An 18,425-nucleotide genomic window follows, 5' to 3' on the forward strand; every position below is an offset into this window, starting at 1 on the left:
AGTTAGTCCCTGCCGTTTTTATAACCCCCCTTAACACATTTGAAAACTTATCAGTCTTTCCAAAAGACTAAACATGCCCAGTTCTTGTAACCTTCCCTCACAGGTGAGGTTTTCTAAACCTTCTAGCATTTGTTGCTTTCCTCTGGACTGTCTCTAAAGTGTGGTACCCAGAATTGGACACAGGACTCCAGCTGAGGCCACTACAGGGCCAAGTAGAGCAGGATAATTACCTCCTGCGTCTTCCATGCAACATTCAAGAATAATATTAGCCTTTTTTCACAACTGCATCACACCGTTGACTCATATTCAGTTTATGATCAATTGTAATCCCTAGTTCCTTTTCAGCATTACTACTGCCTAGCCAGTTATTCCTCATTTTGTAGTTGTACATTTGTTTTTTTTCCTTCCTAAAAGAAGTACTTTTCTCTCGTCTTTATTGACTTTCATTCTGTTGATTTTAGATCATTTCTCCAATTTGTGAGGATTGTTTTGAACTCTAAGCTCCAGAGTGCTTGCAACCTCTCCTAGCTTGGAGTCCTCTGCACATTTTATAAGCACATTTACTCCACTCTCTAGGTCATTAAAGAAAATATTGAACAATACTGGACCAAGGCCTTATCTCTGTGGGACCCTACTTTACATTTGCCTTTCCAATCTAACAGTGAATTATTGATAACTACTGTCTTTCAACCTGTTGTTCTCCCATCTTATAGATATTTCATTTTGATCACATTTCTCTAGTTTGTTTATGCCCACCCTGGCCTCCGGCCCTGCACTGCTCTGTTCCAGGAAGCTACTAGAACCATGTCCCTGCAGCCCCTTGGGTGGGGGGTGGTCATGGTTCTGTGCATGCGCTACTCTTGCCGCTCCTCTAGGTACCTCCACTGAAGGTCCCATTGGCCACAGTTCTGTGTTCCTGGCCAGTGGGAGCTGCGGGGGCAGTGCCTGCAAGGAGGCAATGCAGGAGCCCTTTGCCTCCTTCCTCCTCCCTCCCCGGACCAAAGGGGCATGCTGCCAGCGGCGCTGGGCTCGCAATGCCACAGGGGGCAATCCTGCGAGGGGGCGGGGAGCCCCGTGGGCTGCGTGTTTGAGACCCCCGCCCTAGACCCTCTCCTACACCAGAGTGGAACCGAGTGTTTTGGATCCCAGAGAACTGGATGAAGTGTTCTCCCAGAAGTGGACAAGGTGTTCTGGATAAGGCAAGTGGAAAAGGTCTCGGAGGGAATCCCAATGCTCAGTAAAAACTCATCCAAAGATATCACAGGGGAAATTTAAGGACAACTGGATCTTGTTTTTGAAAGCCTCCAACCCCCATACGGTGGGTGGTTATTCTACTTTCCCATTGCAGTCTGGGGTGTTTTCAGACTAAACAAACCCATGTAACCCAAACTTCGCCATCAGTTAGGGAGGTGCCTTGTGCAACACAGTTAATAAATAAAAAGTTAAGAAAAATGAAAAGCCAGCCTCACCATTAACAAAGGACTCTTCAAAGCTATTCCTTTGCTCTGGATTTTTACAATAATAAACTGGAAAAAATACATTAGAGAATGAGCTACTTCTAGCAACTTCATATTTCATTTTGCCTCTTGCTTCTCTATTTATTTCACGTCTTTCCTAATTACTTCTCAATTGCAGAAAGACAACATTAGGCACAACATGTTTTAAATATATTCTCTCTAGCCAAAATAACTTCATGGGTTGTCTGAAATTTCAAGCTTCCCACTAGTAAGCCTAGAATAAAATTAAAAGGGAGTGCAATCTAATAGTTAGAGCAAGGGTGTCGAGATTCTTTAGTTATTTCCCCTGCTCTTCTGCAAACCTTCTGTGTAACTAACTTTTCTGCCCTTCAGATTAATTGGGTACCATAATCCAGATATAAATTGTCATATACTTTGATTATAAGCCTGCGATAACTGGGGACTGGATATGATGACCCAGGAGACCTCTTTTAGTCCTATGTCCTATGTTTCTAAGTAGGGTATGAGTCTTAACTAATTAACATATGCATTGTGCTTTGAAGATGTAAAGTGACATCTTATTATGGTGCTTGGAGATCCTTAAACAACGGTAAGGTCAGTCCTTCTCCATTGGAGTCATTCAGTTGACTTCAACAGGAGAAGGATCAAGCCCTAGCTTAGTCCTATAATCTGAGCAAAGTATTATATCCGCTATGTGCAGTAGTGGTGCTTGAAGTTATTTAGGCCCCGATCCTGCAAACAGGCATTCATGTGCATCAAGTTATATGCATAAGAGTTTGCTGGATTGTGGCCTGGTTTGAACAAGTTCAGCCTTCAAGGACTTCACGGGGCTTACACCAGGACTGAATTTTGGTCCTGATATATCTAGCAGGACCTAAAAAGTGGATGTGTTGTGAATCTTGTATATGCTGATATTTTAGGAAAATGCATGCTGAACGTTAAACAGACCCTTGGGTTTTCCAGGAGCTGCTGTTCAGATCCAGCATTTTTTTCTCTCTAGTGCATGCAAAGTTTCTAAAGGTTAGATCAGGGATTGGCAACCTTTCACACACAGCCCATCAGGGAAATCAACTGGTGGGACAGGACGGTTTGTTTACCTGCAGCGTCTGCAGGTTCGGCGGATCACCGCTTCCACTGTTCCAGGCCAATGGGGGCTGCAGGAAGTGATGGCCAGCACATGTCAATCAGTACATAAGAACCATAAGAAATATTGCTTTGATAAGGTCATGCAAATGTGGTTAGTTTTGCAGGGATATAAAGAGCTGCCTAGTTTGGTTCGAGCTCTGTCTCAAAGTTTGCCAATGGGAAGCAGAGTTTGGATCTAGGATTTTGGTTCAGCCCATTGCAGCAGTAGTGGCCAGTGGTCAAGTCTGGTTCCAGGGCTGAACTTTTCCAAAGGCGGAAGGTCTTCAGATCCAGGGGCTTGGCTGAGACCCAGCTTTGGCTAAAATTATTTGGACTGGAGGATTCAGATAAGGAGTTAGACACCCGGCTAGACTGCAGGAGTAGGGATCTCTTTATTTTCCAGTTGAATATGCTCTTTGCTTCTTTCTCATTGACTTTCCCTACCATACAAAGAATGTTATTAAATTATATCAGGAGTTTCCCAAGGCCACTACTTCCCATAGATGCTGGAATTAGAGGTGCTGGCGGTAAGACTGCACCGCTTGGCTTGAGGTGGCTTACATCACAGGGTTTACAGTTTCGTTGAATGGCTTTCAGCACCCCCACTATACAAATTGTTCCAGCATCCCTGCTTCCTCCAATGCCAGTAGCATCATTTACCTCTACAGTTCTACATATTTAGCTATCTACCTACTAGATTCTTATACAGTGTCCTTTGTATGTGAATCTGATCCAGGCTCAGGTCCAACTCCTCTCTGTAATCCAAGGAGTGTTCAGAACCTGGACCTGCCTCTAGTTATGAGAGTTAAGATCTCTACTTCCCCTTGCTCTAAAGGTCACTAGCAAGGTCAACATGTCATTTTATGCTGCCTGCACTTGTAATGATTGAAACCCCCTCAGATCCCGATTCTGCACTCCATATTCACATGGAGTAGCACTTATGGGAATCATCCCAGCGACTTCATTGGGACTACTCATGTGAGTGAGTGCTACTCAACACAAGTAAGAGTTGCACAACTGGGTCCTTAATTGGTGGGACTGTACCTTTAAAGTCACAGTGCTCTGTATAACTCCACCATGCAAGGGAAAAGGAAGTGGGACGAGGCTGCTGGCGAGAGAGTGTCTGAGACGTTCATTCAAAGTGGCCAGCTCTCACAATTTTTGGTGTGTTTCATAGAACCCCAGTTCCTGGAGACATGCCACTGGAGAATCTCAGCTTTCATCGTGCCTTCTGATTGCAGAGAAAAGCTTGAAAATGTTACCTGAGTGTAACCTCAAGGGTCAAAAATCAGAAGGAGCACTTCTTTATTTTATTTTGTTGTTAAATCTCATTATAGTTAAGACAATCTTATGATTTGGGGGGGTGGACTCACAATTTTTAGACACTTGAGGATGCCAATGCTGGTGACTTCTGTTACCAGTAGGGCAGGGCCCTGTTAAGATTTAGATGTAAATACCTTCTCCTGGTTCACCCTGAAGCTCCTAGCATCCTTCACACCAGGGCACCAGGGAATAGGTGTTGACTTTCTAATGTGTCCGACGATGTTCCCCACTAGCTCTGCCCTAGGCCCTGCCCCACTCTACCCCTTCCCCTAAGTCCCTAGGCACACACCGCCTCTTCCCACCCCCACCCTGCCTCTTCCTGCTCCTTTTCCACCCCTGCCCCACCTCTTCCCACTCTATTCCACCCCTTCCTCCAAGCACGCCTGCCCTTGCTCCTACCCTCCCCCCCAGTGCCTCCTGCACACCACGGAACAGCTGTGGGAGGAAGTGAGAAGTGCTGATGGGAGGCTGCCGGTGGGTGCTCGGCACCCACCATTTCTTTTCTGTGGGTGCTCCAGCCCCAGTCCAGAGTTGACACCTTTAGCCAGGGAACAGGAATCTGGAGCAGTGGGGAACAGAACTCCAGCTCAAGGGCTGCATGCAGCACAGCAGTCCCAACTTACTTTAAAACCCTGCCTTCTGCATACCTGCAGAGAAATGTCTCTGTGCTGCCTGCGGATCACCCTCATCATGAGTACCTGGTGGCCCAGCAAACTGTGTGAACAGGGCCAGCTGTGCATGAGCTTTTATTGTTGCACTCTTGAGAGGTCAGATGGAAGAAAAAGGTCTCTGCTCGGGATGACCCAAGCATGGACACACTAGAAAGATCACACCCGACTGTTTTCCTCTTGCTTCCTTTTTCACCTTCATTCAGATTTGATTTTGAACCTTCTTTCATGATGCCTTTCTCTTTGGTTAGGCCAAAGACCAGAAAAAAAAGTGTGTTTGTTTTGGAAGGGAAGGGATTAGAGGGATGGGGCAGATTCTCAGCTGGTATAAATTGTCATGACTTCATTGAAGTCAGTGGAGCTATGCCAGTTTACACCAGTTGAGGATCTGGAGGGAGTGGATGGCTGGCTGAAAATTCTATGCCGACAGCTTGTCTCACATCATTTTCTGCACATCCACTTCTGGTCCTGAATAGAACCAAGGAGTTCTAAGATGGATGGGAAAGGCCTGTTTTTCAATGGTTAGGGTTCAGCATTTCCTGAAAACTAGGCCCTTTAAAATATCTAAAGTGGGTACCCAAAAATGGAGACATCCAGAATTAACAGTCACTTTTGAAAATTGAGTCCATAATAAATAATTATAAGCCAACAAACTCAGATCTGTAAACGGAAGTTCAGTTAAGGATGTGAACTAGAGCTAGATGCAATCTTTTTGCCTCAATATTTTATTTTAATTAAAAATTTCTTGTTTGGGGCAAAAAATTGCCGTTTCCCAGCGGAAAACGGTAAATTAACCAATATTTGCTTACTGAAAAATTTTTGGTTTTTGAAACACCCAAAAGAGGTTGTGGGAATTTTTTGAAAAATTAACATTTATTTTCAAAATATCTCACAAAAACAATTGGCCTTGTCCAGCCAGTTCTAACCAGGACATCCCCAAAGATTGCAGGAGCTCTTATTAATGGTTTTCTTGTACTTCAGCTTTAATGGAAAATCATGATATTAAAGCCCTTTTCTGGGAAATTCACTCTTCAGTGGAATTAGTTCCCATGATCAAGAAACTCTTCTAATTAGAAAACAGTAATAATAATCCAGTGGAATGATCCCCCAATTTTAGTTTGGAGTGATCATTTTATTTCCAAACTTTATTTTTGCAAACGAAAAGGACAATTTATCTTTGCAAGAACTGCAGGCCAAGCAGGGAGAGAGAAGCTGAGAACCTTTCAGTTCATAATAAAAGCTGGCAACAATAGTCTTAATAGAGTTCAAGTTTATTTGACTAATACTTTCACCACTTGTCAGATAACATAGTTTTGTTTGTGGTAACAAAACAAGCCCTTTCCCCTCTCATTTCTCCAGTGAGCAGTACAGGCACTTGTGGTGAGCACACATTACTACTAACTGTTATGATGTTTTCTGTCAAATTCATTTATTTATGCAACTGCTGTGGAAAGGCCTGAGGCCCATAAGCAGCCATGAAAGATTTCAGAGTCCTGGTGTGGGGTCATGAAAGGGAAAGCAAAGGGGGGGAAGCCTCCACTCCTTGTGAGAAAGGAACTGACACAGGAAATGGTCACATATGGCACAGATTTATTGAGTCCGGGACTTCCCATTCAAATCTCATTATATCCACTGCTCAGAGCAGAGCATGGCACAACCGCATTCATTTTGAGGTCTGGCATCTGATGAAATTACCGCTCTGCTTTCCAGCAGAGGTGATGGGTGTATCATTCCTTGGCGAAAGAGCCGGAGATTGGAATTGCATTTATAAAGAATGCTGTTTGCTGCCCCTTGCCTTTAAATTAAGCCACGGGTATCCATTTGTCTAACACTCAGTAGACAAGGTTATTGGTGAGGAGGATGGGAAAGAATCCTTCCGGGCTTTAAATACAGCTAGAGAGAAAGAAGGAGTAACTTGAGGGGAGATCACATGGGAAAAGGTGTTCGCAGAGACAAGAGCAACGCGCTGTTCTTTTCACGGTAGGGTTGTTTTTCGGAAGTAGGATAGTTGAGGCAGCAAGATGGTTCTGTTTGAATTTTTCCCTCTTTAGCATCTTTTCTGCAGGTGAAATTTCCCTCCCTCCCCACAGAATGCCCAAATATTTGAGATTTATGTGGCAAAACAAGCAGGGATGGGGGAATGGAATACTTCTTATTGTTTGTATTACGGGCACATCTAGGAAGTCCAGTCCTGGACCAGGACCCAGCTGTGCTAGGTGCGGTACACACATAGAACAAAAAGATAGTCCCTGCCCCAAAGAGCTTGCAATCTACTCTTCAAGCCCATGGGCTGGCCATGGAGGTGAAATGCAGACCCTGCTGTGCTATTTCAGTGTATGGCATGAGGGAAGAGCCCTGTGGCATGAAGGAACAGCTGCAGTGTTCTTGCAATATTTAGTCGTCGTCGTTGTTGTTTTGTAAGCCCCATCTTATGAAGTTTGTTGAACGTCCAGACTTGCACTTCTCCCAGGCTTTCTGGGTCAGTGTGAGTTAGGCAGGGTGTGATTAGGTCAAAGTGGGGAGCAATTTATTTATCTGGATGGGTTACTGGGAACTAGGAAAGTTTTTATAATTTGTTGCCGGTTTATTGGTCACATTTATTGTTATCCTTAATGTGCCCAGCATAATGGGTTCAAGGACTCTAGGTGTTACTGTCAAACATAATGTAAACAATGCAAATAATAACGCAAAATATAAATAATCATATGTGTGCCTAAATCATTGCATGCACCCATTTAAAAACAAAATGTATAGTATTAGCAGACCAGAGTAATTATGCTATTTGTATTCATTAATTCACTAGACAGGAAGGGTAGTCCAATGGTAAGGGCATTAGGATAGTTGTTGGGAAACCAAGAGTCAGCTCCCTACTCTGCCACAGAATTTCTGTATGACCTTGGGCAAATTAATCTCTGTGAAATGGGGATAAACAGAACTTCCTGACCTCACAGGGCTGTTGTGAGGATAAATCAGTTAAAGCTTGTGAGGTGACCAGATACTGTGGTGCTGGGACTCACGTAAATACCATAGATAGTATGTAAATACTTGTACTTGTGTTAATACATAAGTGTGTGTGTGTGTGTGTGTGTGTGTGCAAGACTGTATATTACACGCATTCACTCATGCTCAATTATGCATTAATAACATAAACTTGCACAATCATTTAGGCATTCTAGTATATTCAAATACAGGCACACACAAGTTCACATGATCACACCTGCTTATGCACACATAGACTCCCATGGTCATTTGTGCATGCACACACACGCAGTGGGATTTTCAAAAAGAGCTCAGCATTGGCCTAATTTGTGCCTCCATTGAAGCCAATGGGATTACTAACATGAGTAAAGTCACCTGCCTGGGTATGGATTTGCAAGATCCGTGGCCACTAGCTTCAGTGGGACTCTGGATAGGCATAAGAGTCTGCCTGTATGGATCAGAATGAAGGATCAGTACCTACACTGGTAAATTACTTACCATGAAAATTCAGAATGAAAAAAAGGAGACTATCAACGATGTTTCTATGCAACAAAAAATATTAACCCCCAATTAATTTCACTTCCCTGTCCTGTTATCTTTCTAAGGTCCTAACTGTGGGCCTTTTGCCTCAAAATTGGACATCAGCAGGTCAAAAGGGGGCAGCTAGTTTTGAGAAATATTTCCTCTTCAGCAAAGATATGTGCTGGGCTGCCCAAGGCTAGTGAGTCACAGTGTCTAAGCAGTGTGGCATCTATCCCATCCCCCACTCCTTTTTATATTTGCATAACCATAATTGCAGTTAAATTAGAAAATAATAAGGGGCAAATTTAGTCAGATGGAAATAAATTTGCAGGAGTTTTATTTTATTTTGATTAAAAAAAAACAAACAAAAACCCTGAAGCCACCTTTTCTGTTTTGGTCAAAAATCTCCTATATTTTCCTTGTACTATGAATTGTGAACTGTATCATGAAATGGGTAAAACTTCTTGTAGAAAATGGTGGTGTTCACCCGAAGGGAAAAATCATTCATGTTGTTGTATTTCATTCCATTGAAATATAGAATTTTTTTTCATATTTTATTTTTTTGGCACTGGGAGATGGAGGAAGGACAGGAGAGCTGCAAAGGACTCAAAATGCCTTCAAGTCAAAACACCAATTTTAAAAATACTCTTTTTAAAAAAAGAAAAGTAAAAAAAAACAAAAACCTTCTCTCCTGAATTCATTTTTCTAAATAACAGATACGAGATGTTGGGTTTTTTTTCTTCCTTAAGCAAAGAGGACCCCCTCGGCATATTTTTCTTTTCAAATGTGAAATGAGGTGGAAAATCCTCATTTCACGACAGGAAGGACAAATATTGACACAAAGTTAATATTTGTCAGTAGCCCTGGAAGCAACCTGAGTGTTTAAAAAAATAAATAAAAATAAGCAACGTGATTCGATGCTTTGTGAATCTGAAGGAGAATCTGCTGCCTGAGTGTAAATAGGCAACGCAAGCACACACCCCACTTTCTCTGTATTTCACACATGCGCACACACATGTCCACTGTCCCTCTCTCACACACAGACTTCTCTATATATATCACACAGACACACACACACTTCTGTCTCTTTCTTTCTCTCTCTCTCTCTCTCTCACAATCACACACACACACACACACACAATATCTAATATCAGTCACTTAGAAGGAGGGCTTCTGGAATTTATCACTGTTATTGTTCATCTCCAATGTAAATAGCATGTCAGCTCAATATTCAGTGGTCACTCAGTGTTTATTAAGTCCTGTCCACTCTGGCCTTTTTTAGAGGAAAGCCCCAGGGCGGATTAGCTGCTGCCCTTGACACGCTGTGTCGCTTATCTATTCGCATTGATTATGAGAGTCAGCTGTGACCAGGCCTCACTTTTCCCTTCTCCTTTCAGCCCCCTTTTACAAGCACCCCTGCTTGGATTTTCATGAGGAAATAATCAGATTAGGCCGTCAGCAGTGAGTTCATATGGAGTTCTCTTTCTCCAATGTGCTGCTAACTGAATAAATGTGTTTTGTGGTAAATTGTAAATGACATTATGATTACCAAGGCCAGCATGGGTTTCATTTAAAAGTGATCGAAATTGCAGGCCACAGCAATTGTGACTGGCAGATAAGGCCATTTGGAAGAAAGGGAGGGAGGGTGTTTGTGGGGAGCCAGCTGAGAGGCCGCAGACCAGCTCGCAAAGGAAAGGAGCAGAGCAAAGGGAAAGTCCTGGGGATGACAAAATACAAGCAAGGCCTATCTGCAAACAAGTGAAATGTCACCAGGGAGGAGGGGGATGACTCGGCTGTTTTCAGGAGAGCAAATGATGAGATCCATCAGGATTTATGGGTTGCCTGCTGTACAGTGCATGTTCCTTGCACTCTGGGATAAAAAAAAAACCTTTTTGTGCAGCTCTTCTATTTCTGCTATCTAAATGAAGCTGTTGTTTGTTCTCCCCCTCCCCCCATATATTATTGGTAAAGTGCCTGTGCTGGTGAATCTGGAAAAGAAGATGGTAAATGGATTCTAAAAATAGCTGCTCCCATGCAGAGGGCCTGATTCTAATCTCACTTGCACCTTGTCTCCTGACCACATTCAATCAAGGCTGATATCTGTGTAATTTCATCATTTTCCTCTATGGCGTGCACCACGAGGGCCCACTCCGGAAAACTCTCCTGCATCTGACTAATTGTACCTGAGTCATGTCCCGTTGACTTATGTAAGGGTTTGCAGCATCAGGGCCTAAAGCAGCCACTAAACGAATCAAGGGTGGCTTCTACAGGAAGATATATGGTAATCCCACTTCATGATACCCTGCAGCCCAGAGTGTTCGCACCACAAACTGCCATTTCCTTTTCTCCATTTGACTGTGTGGCCTGGCAGCAGGTGTCACCTCATTCTCATACTGTTGTGGAAGGCAAAGAGGAGCACTCTATTGGTTTCACTGTCCCATTCTTTGTATACTTTAATGAAGATCTTATTTAAGACTAAATTGTCCCTGTCTTTTCAGCCTCTTCTTTTATGCCTCTAACAATCTTCTTTTTTTTCTTAATAGTATCTTATTTCCCCCCAACTTTGTAATGTTGCTGAGAAGCCAGGAAGCTGAACCCAGTGGGCTAGATTGTAGCTCAGACTGCACATTCACACAGGGGTATCAAGAGGAAGCAGACTCCCACCATTATGCCCAGTGCAGGGTATAGTGTTGGATCCAGGCATACTTCAGTAAGGGTCACTGCATACCCCATCTCCAGAGCACGTGGCAATATGCGCAGCTACCTCCTGCAAGAGCAGGGAGGAAGGGAGTAATAATTTACTGCAACACCAAATTACTACCTCCCTGTAGCAAAGGGGGGAACAGGAACCACAGTTCCTTCCCTCGGATGCTCCTGGAATTGCAGAGCAATGTACTGCCCCTTACTATGGCCTACGTTTGTGACAAAATTCAGCTCAGCTGAAAGGATTGCTGGGGAGCGGAGAGGGGAAAGCAAGGTGGTAATTCATGTCAAACATAAAGGAGCTTCACAAAGAATACCAAATTCATGGCAAGGTTGCTGCCTTGCTATACGTGTAGAACCAGGACCTGAGAGAAACAGCTCCTTGCATCATCACACAGATCAGCATCACACAGAAAAGTGTACCATGCAAATAAGTAGGTACAGCGAAGTGTGTAGAAATGGCAGATCACCTCATCCCTTTGTTTATTTGTTGTTAAACAGGCATTTACAGAGAAGACACAAAGTGCATCTACAAGCCCTCTACACAAGGCTACTTCTGCAAAGACACAGACCATGCACTCGTGATCCTAGAAAGCCTGGACACTGAAGCAGATGGAAGGAGGTCGTCTCCAATGGTATCGGTGACTGACAATTTTGTGGAAGCTTTCAGTAGTGGAGTTTCACATGTATCTTGCTGTCCTTCAGGACATCCACGGGCTTTCTATTCAGTCTTGCCATCCAACAAGCTGACTAAGGTTTGCTTTGCTGGACTAACGCCTCCGAGCTTAAGACTCCGCCTCATCAGTGGTCAAAACTCTACCAGACTTCTCATAGCCATCTTCTATGATGAACCCCGTAGCCTTCACGTTTTCATGAATGGGAATTACATTCCACTAGCCTCATCTTCTTCCAGCACTTTCTTAACTAATGCCATGGCAGGCACCCACTCCTTCAGCTTTGACAACAACCTTCTCTACATCCTCCTTCATGGAGATGACCCCATAGAAATATACACCAGCTTTTCCCTTCACACTGCTTTTACCATTGCTGAGACCGTTGGAGAGGAGGGTCAAAGAAGGGTCGTCCATCGCCTGGCTGATTTCTTGCAGATTGGACGGGACTATGTCAGAATAGTTCAGTGTGTGTCAGGGAGTGAGACCACGTTAAAGGTTATCTCAGACAATGTTGGCAAGAGGAGGCGTGAGTGCTCTCCCATGACATCTTGCACAGCCTTTTGTAGCAGGGCTGGCTGGGAGAAAACTCGGACAGGAGCAGCAAGTCTTTGGGGTCTGCAGTCATCTCATGCGGCTACTCCATTGAGAGTGCTGATCATTGAAATTGGAGAGCCACCAGGCCTTTTCAGAAATAAGCTTGTTCCCTCCTTGTCGAGCGACAGGTTGAAGAGCTTGGCCAGCACTGTTATCAACGCTCAGCAGATTGGGGATCTTCAGCGAGCCCTAGAGTTACCAATTGATACTTTAATGGTGACACAGTCTGCTTTGTCATCGCCACTAGGGGGCAGTGCCAGGTGAGCGAGTCACTTGTATGAATCCTTCAAAGCTCATTTATGATTATTTATTATTGTAAGATGTTAATAGTTTAAATGAGGGTATTTAACCACTGGAACAGCTTACCATGAGACGTATTAAATTCTCCATCACTCAGAGGTCTTAAATCAAGACTTGATGTCTTTCTTAAAAATATGCCCTAGTCCAACCAGAAGCAGCTGGGCTGGATCCGGGAGCTGCCAGGTGAAATGCCCTGGCCTGCGTTCTGCAGAAGATCAGACTAGATGATCATAATGATCCCTTCTGGCCTTAAAATCTATTAAACCCATGCATGGTATTCATGTATGCACACAGTGCCGGAGGTGGGTACGGTGTGTTATAGATGAACTAATGACAGGCTCCTGTCCTGAAAAACTTAGAAATGTAGACCCCGATGATGCAAACACAAACACATGTGCGTATCTTGACTGCTATGAGTAGAATATAGCTTTAGGAGGAGACGGATTAGCTGTGTTTGCTCAGCATGGAAAGAACAGAGCCAACATAATGCAAGTCTGAAGGATACCCACGTGTAAACGTGATGGCTGCCATCTTGGGCAACATACTGAGGACTGAACCGGGGGTCTCCAGAGCTAAATGCATGAGCTACTATAGCTTGAGGGGTCTTTAGCTGGGGCTGTGATAGACAGAGGCCATCCGTTACTGCCATATGTATACCACCCACACCACCTGTCTGTGTGTGAAGGGAGAGCAGGCCCACTAGTCCCGCCACACACACACACGCGCGCGCGTGTAGGCAGAGTGGAACACAACCTTGGATATTCTCCTGTCCAAACACTAGCCAGTGGAGCTGAGCCAGGGGTGGGAAAGGTGTAATCTGTGCCTTGTAAAGGTCTGACACAGAGTATTCCCCCTGTGGAGCAGAGAAAAAATAATAATTTTGCATCACAGTTCCTTTGGCTGGGTGCTCCTGGGGCAGCACAGGAAGCCCATTATAATATTTCATTGAAATAATCCACCTGCAATGAAAACAAAGAGGATCTCTGAGGATGTGTATTTAAGTGTAAAACATATTTGATGATGTTACATTTCTGTATCTCCCATATTCTCTCCCCATTCTGTTTCTGTATTGTCATCCCTCACTGTTTAAGCCCTATAGAACCTGTAGAAAGCAATAAGGCTTTAACTAGTAGGAATCTATATAAATCCAATAGGATTATATAGAAATTACTCTAAAAACCTATACAATTTTATACAAAATGAGATCCTTTCTATTGGTGTTTCTTTGTCACTGTTTTTTTTTTTAAAACCAGCCTATAGATCAAGGATTTAATTCACGATTAAATTCTGTAGGATGAGTCACTAAATTCTACAGAGTGACTCAGAACACATATACAGGGCCGGTGCAACCATTTAGGTGACCCAGGCGGTCGCCTAGGGCACTGGGATTGGGGGCACCATTTTCTTCGACAGCGGCCGGATCTTCAGCCGCCCCAGTCGCCGCCAGCATTTTGGCGGAGGGAGCTGAGGCAGGGGAGCATGGGGAGGGCTGCCTGCAACAAGTAAGCGGGGAGGCGGCACGCAGGGGAACTCCTGCCTCAGCTCACCCCTGCCCCGCGTCCTTCCTGAGCACACGGTGGCTGCTTCACTTCTCCCGCCTCCCAGGCTTGCGGCGCCAATTAGCTTAGGCACCTCAGGCCTGGGAGGCAGGAGAAGTGAAGCAGCCACGGCGTGCTTGGGATGCTTGTGCGCAGAGCAGGGGTGAGCTGGGGCGGGGGGGTTGCCTCAGGGCGGAGGAGGGTAGCTGCCACAGGGGGGGCGCCGCATGGGGGAGGGGGTAGCTGCTGCAGGGGGGGCTCCTCAGGGCAGAGGGGGAGAGCTGCCGTGGGGGGTGCACCTCGGGGAGGGGCGCGCAAGGTGGAAGTTCCATCTACGGCGCGAAACATCCTTGCACTGGCCCTGCACATATAGAAAGTATTTTCTTTTATTTTAAAGCCTGTAAGATTTTCCTCTCAGGTTTATGTCTAAAAGCTCATTCCTGCAAACACTCTTTACTGGGAGCAGTATTAACTCCCATAAGCAATCTCATTGACATCAGTGGAACTACTCAGTAATAAGACCCAATAACGAGAGTCTTCAGGGACAGGCCCTAATTTATGGTCCGATCCTACAGAGGGCGATCTGGGACACACAGTCACCAGTGGGATAAACTAACACCACCAAACTTGAGGAAAGTATTAGTTCGTCACTACTTGGGCTCCTCTGTAGTGTTATTTATTACTCCCCATCAGTCTTGAGCTTTATGGCATCACTTGTGGCTTTGACACTTGTGATATAATAAGGCCCAGGCTAACCTGTAAAATTAAATCAGATATTTCCTGTTGGGACATGTAATATCCGCTCTGTCTGTCCCTCATTAGAGTCTAGGCAGTACACACCAGCACAGGCAGTGATAATGGGTTGGGATAATGAGTGTGTGTATTTTTCCACACAGGGGGGGAAATTTTCTTCCACACCTGTGTCCTGCAGAAACAAATGAGATTCAGAGATCTCTAGGGCAGACTTAATAGCCTACACCAACACATGGCCAACAGCACTGGAATGCCAGACCCACAGTTCTGCCTGATTTGCAAAGCTTTGGACAACAGAGATTGGGACTCCCTGTTCACATCCCACAAGGAAGTGGCTAAAGGTAGCCTTGGGGACCCTAGCAGGAACAGCTCTGCATAACAGTGTAACACCAACAGACCCCGGTCATCGGCATCGAACCGGGGATCTCTGGAGCTTAGTGCATGAGCCTCTGCCGCATGAACTAAAAGCCAACTGGCTCTTAGCTAAGGCTGTAGCAGACTCATTAATCTCTCTCTCTCTAAGGCCTGGTCTACACTACGCTGTTAAACCGATTTTAACAGCATTAAATCGATTTAACACTGCACCCGTCCACACTACACTGCTCTTTATATCGATTTAAAGGGCTCTTTAAATCGATTTCTGTACTCCTACAAAACGAGAGGAGTAATGCTAAAATCGATATTACTATATCGGATTAGGGTTAGTGTGGACGCAAATCGACATTATTGGCCTCATTATTTTACAGTAGCTACCCACAGTGCACCGCTCCAGAAATCGATGCTAGCCTCGGACCATGGACGCACACCACCGAATTAATGTGCCTAGTGTGGACGCGCACAATCGACTTTATAATATCTGTTTTATAAAATCAGTTTAAGCTAATTCGAATTTATCCTGTAGTGTAGACGTAGCCTAAATGGCCTCGGTGCCACTAGATGGGACAGAACCCCACACCCAGAAAGTATGTGGGTTACAACAGCAGAACTGTTTATCATAATGCCAAGTCTTTTTTTAAAATAATCTGTCTCGTTTCTTTATGTGGTTTCAATTTGTTTACTTTTTTAGGGTTAATTCATTCTGCTGCTTCCTGATTCACCAAGGAGAGAGGGAGATGATAGCTAATAGCTACATGGAAGACAGAGAAAGCACACTAGTAATATACTTATATACCAAAAGAGTGTGTGCGTATGAGCATGCGTGCGCACACACACACAAATTGTTCTGTGTTCAGAGCAGGGTTTGCATAGTGCACAATAAATAAGGCCTGGGGCCACACATTGAACAAAATGGATAAAGCAAAATATTGCATAGCTGCTCATTCAGTGAGCAGCATCCATCCTTGGCACTGAACGAGACAGGGGTCCTGTGGAAATAATAATATGTCATCCTGTAGTTAAAGACTGTGTCATAATGCATCTGCACATTGTGAATTAATGGCTGAATTAAGGTTGCACAGGCAAGTTTAATTCTGGTATGTCTTGTGTGTGTAACCGTAACATTCTTTTACTGAAATTACTATATGTTAGGGATGTAAATATTGTTTAAAAAAATAGCCGCTTAAACTATTAAAATTATATTGGTTAACCATTTAATCATTAACACGACAGGGGTCAGAGTCTGGGTTTGGGGCTGTTGCCCACCCCTTGTGTGGGGTCAGGGTCTGCCGCTAGCACTGTGCAGCAGGGGTCAGGGTCTGCCAGTCAGCCCCACGTGGTGGGTATCCAGGCCAGGGGCTGCCACTCAGCCTTGCCCACCAGGAGTGTTGGGACCGCCACTCAGACCCACAGGGCAGGGGTTTGGGTCTGGGGCTGCTGCCCGGCAGGGGTAGGGGTCTGCCTCCTGGCTCTACCCGGTGGGATTCCAGGTTGAGAGTTGCATTGCGGAGGTCAGAGTCTGCTGCCCGCCCCCATGTGGCAGGGATCCAGGTCGGGGGTGACTCTCTAGCCCCACACAGTGGGGCCCAGGATCAGAGCCATTGCCAATCTGTTTTAAACATTAGCTACAATATATTAACAGTAAGACTAATACTTATCGGTTAACCATTTAATATTTTATATTCTTACTGTGGTAATTTCGTAGGCTTTTAAAAAAAAATGCAAAGTCCATCATATGGAACCACCAGGACTCCCACATAGTTCATTAGCAGGGTTAGAACCACTTGAGCTAGCGGCATTACTGATAGCAGTGGTAGGTTATCATCCTGTATGAGGGTCAGCCGCTTGTGGGAGATGAGACGCACATTTTTACGGTGGGTTTCTCAGTTATTTGCTGACAGTAGAGGAATACTGAGACTCAGGAATCTGAGGTTCTGTTCTAAGTTCTGTGGGGAGTGTGTGTTCATGGTTAACAGACCTTTCTATATGTGGCTCCACTCAAACCTGACCCCTTCTGCCTGTGGCTCTGCCAGCCCCTCCCACGCCCCTCAGCCCTTCATCGCAGTCCCCGACCTTGGTTTGACAACTCTGTTTCCCTTCCTAATCCCCATGGCTCCTCATGCAACTCCCAGCCCCAGTCTCCTCCCCATGACTTCCCATCCCAGTCCCACCCCTGCCCCTGGCTTCACATCCCAGTCCTCTTTGCCCTGGTTTCTCATCCCAGCCCCTCCTGTCTCCTAATCCACCCCCTTGCTTCTTCATCCCAGTCTCCCTCCTCAGGGCCGTCCTTAGGATTTATGGTGCCCTAGGCAGGATTATTAAACTGGTGCCCCTGTGCCTATCTTGCTCTTAGCAACACAAACATAAGCTGACACTATTGGAAAACTTGCCACATGCATGTTATTAAAACCAGTTTAATGTAGTTAAGCACACTGTAATGCTGATGGACTAGCACTAAAGTAGCACTGTAGAAAAAATTCTGATTTGACAGAATGATGCAAATAATATAATTTTTTTAATTTGTCAGCTTAGTATTGGAAATTTCTATGAAAAGGTATTGAAACAAGGATTAGTTTTTAATTAAAAGCAATCTTTCTGGCTTTTTTGGCCAGTAAGAATGTCATCGTATGACAAAGACAAAGTGATGTCTTGTTTGATTGCAAGAATAGCAAAACCATCCAAGTGTTCCTGACTCCTTGTAAGAGCGGAGATAGTTTTTAATTGAGCTTTAGTTTTGAGAAACTCCGTTCTCCTGATGCTACTGTTACAGGAATTGTCAGTAGAATACGAGTGGCAACGTACACGTTAGGATATATATCTATCAACAAGTTTGCTGGCATGAATAAACTGTAGTGTCCATCTTCGATTTTGCATGTGGCAACATTGATGATAGTGTACTCAATTCTTCATACAATTCAAGTCCATTTAAATCAAAACGATCGCCGTGCTTCAGGAGGCTTTCTAGGTCAGGGGTCCCCAGCGTGGTGCCTGCGGGTGCCATGGCGCCCACAGGGGCCTCTCAGTGCACCTGTGTACTGGCCCACCAGACAAAAAAGGTTGGGGACCACTGCTCTAGGTTCTTGTACTTTGTCATTAGTTGTTCTTATTTTCCTATTTCGTTGAATTTAGTCCCGCTCAGCTCACTACCAGCTGAGTGAATGGAACCCCAGGCTGACAGCAGGTTGAGTGGCCCAGCCAGGGTATCAGCCGCTGGCCTGCTCAGTCCACTGCCAGCCAGAGGTTCCTTGGGCGTCCACAGGCCAGCAGTGGGTGCTGAGTGGGGCCGGCAGCCGGGACCCTAGGTGGCAATGGGGCAGCAGCCGGAACCCCAGAGCAGCGGCGAGCTGAGTTGCTCAGCCCGCCACTGTGTGCCATCAAAAATCAGCTCGCGTC

The 18,425-nt window shown here is 45.0% G+C and overlaps 1 protein-coding gene across 1 annotated transcript in view; it reads left to right on the forward strand.

The window, feature by feature from the left end:
• PKHD1 (PKHD1 ciliary IPT domain containing fibrocystin/polyductin) overlaps positions 1 to 18,425 on the forward strand; it is a 394,719-nt gene that overhangs the window by 325,696 nt on the left and 50,598 nt on the right. Inside the window, exon 60 of the mRNA XM_032796706.2 lies at positions 11,300 to 12,326. Coding sequence (XP_032652597.2) covers positions 11,300 to 12,326 — 1,027 coding nt within the window. The remainder of the gene's footprint in view (positions 1 to 11,299; positions 12,327 to 18,425) is intronic.

This window comes from Chelonoidis abingdonii, chromosome 3 (assembly GCF_003597395.2).
Source record: "Chelonoidis abingdonii isolate Lonesome George chromosome 3, CheloAbing_2.0, whole genome shotgun sequence".
Lineage (NCBI taxonomy): Eukaryota > Metazoa > Chordata > Testudines > Testudinidae > Chelonoidis > Chelonoidis abingdonii.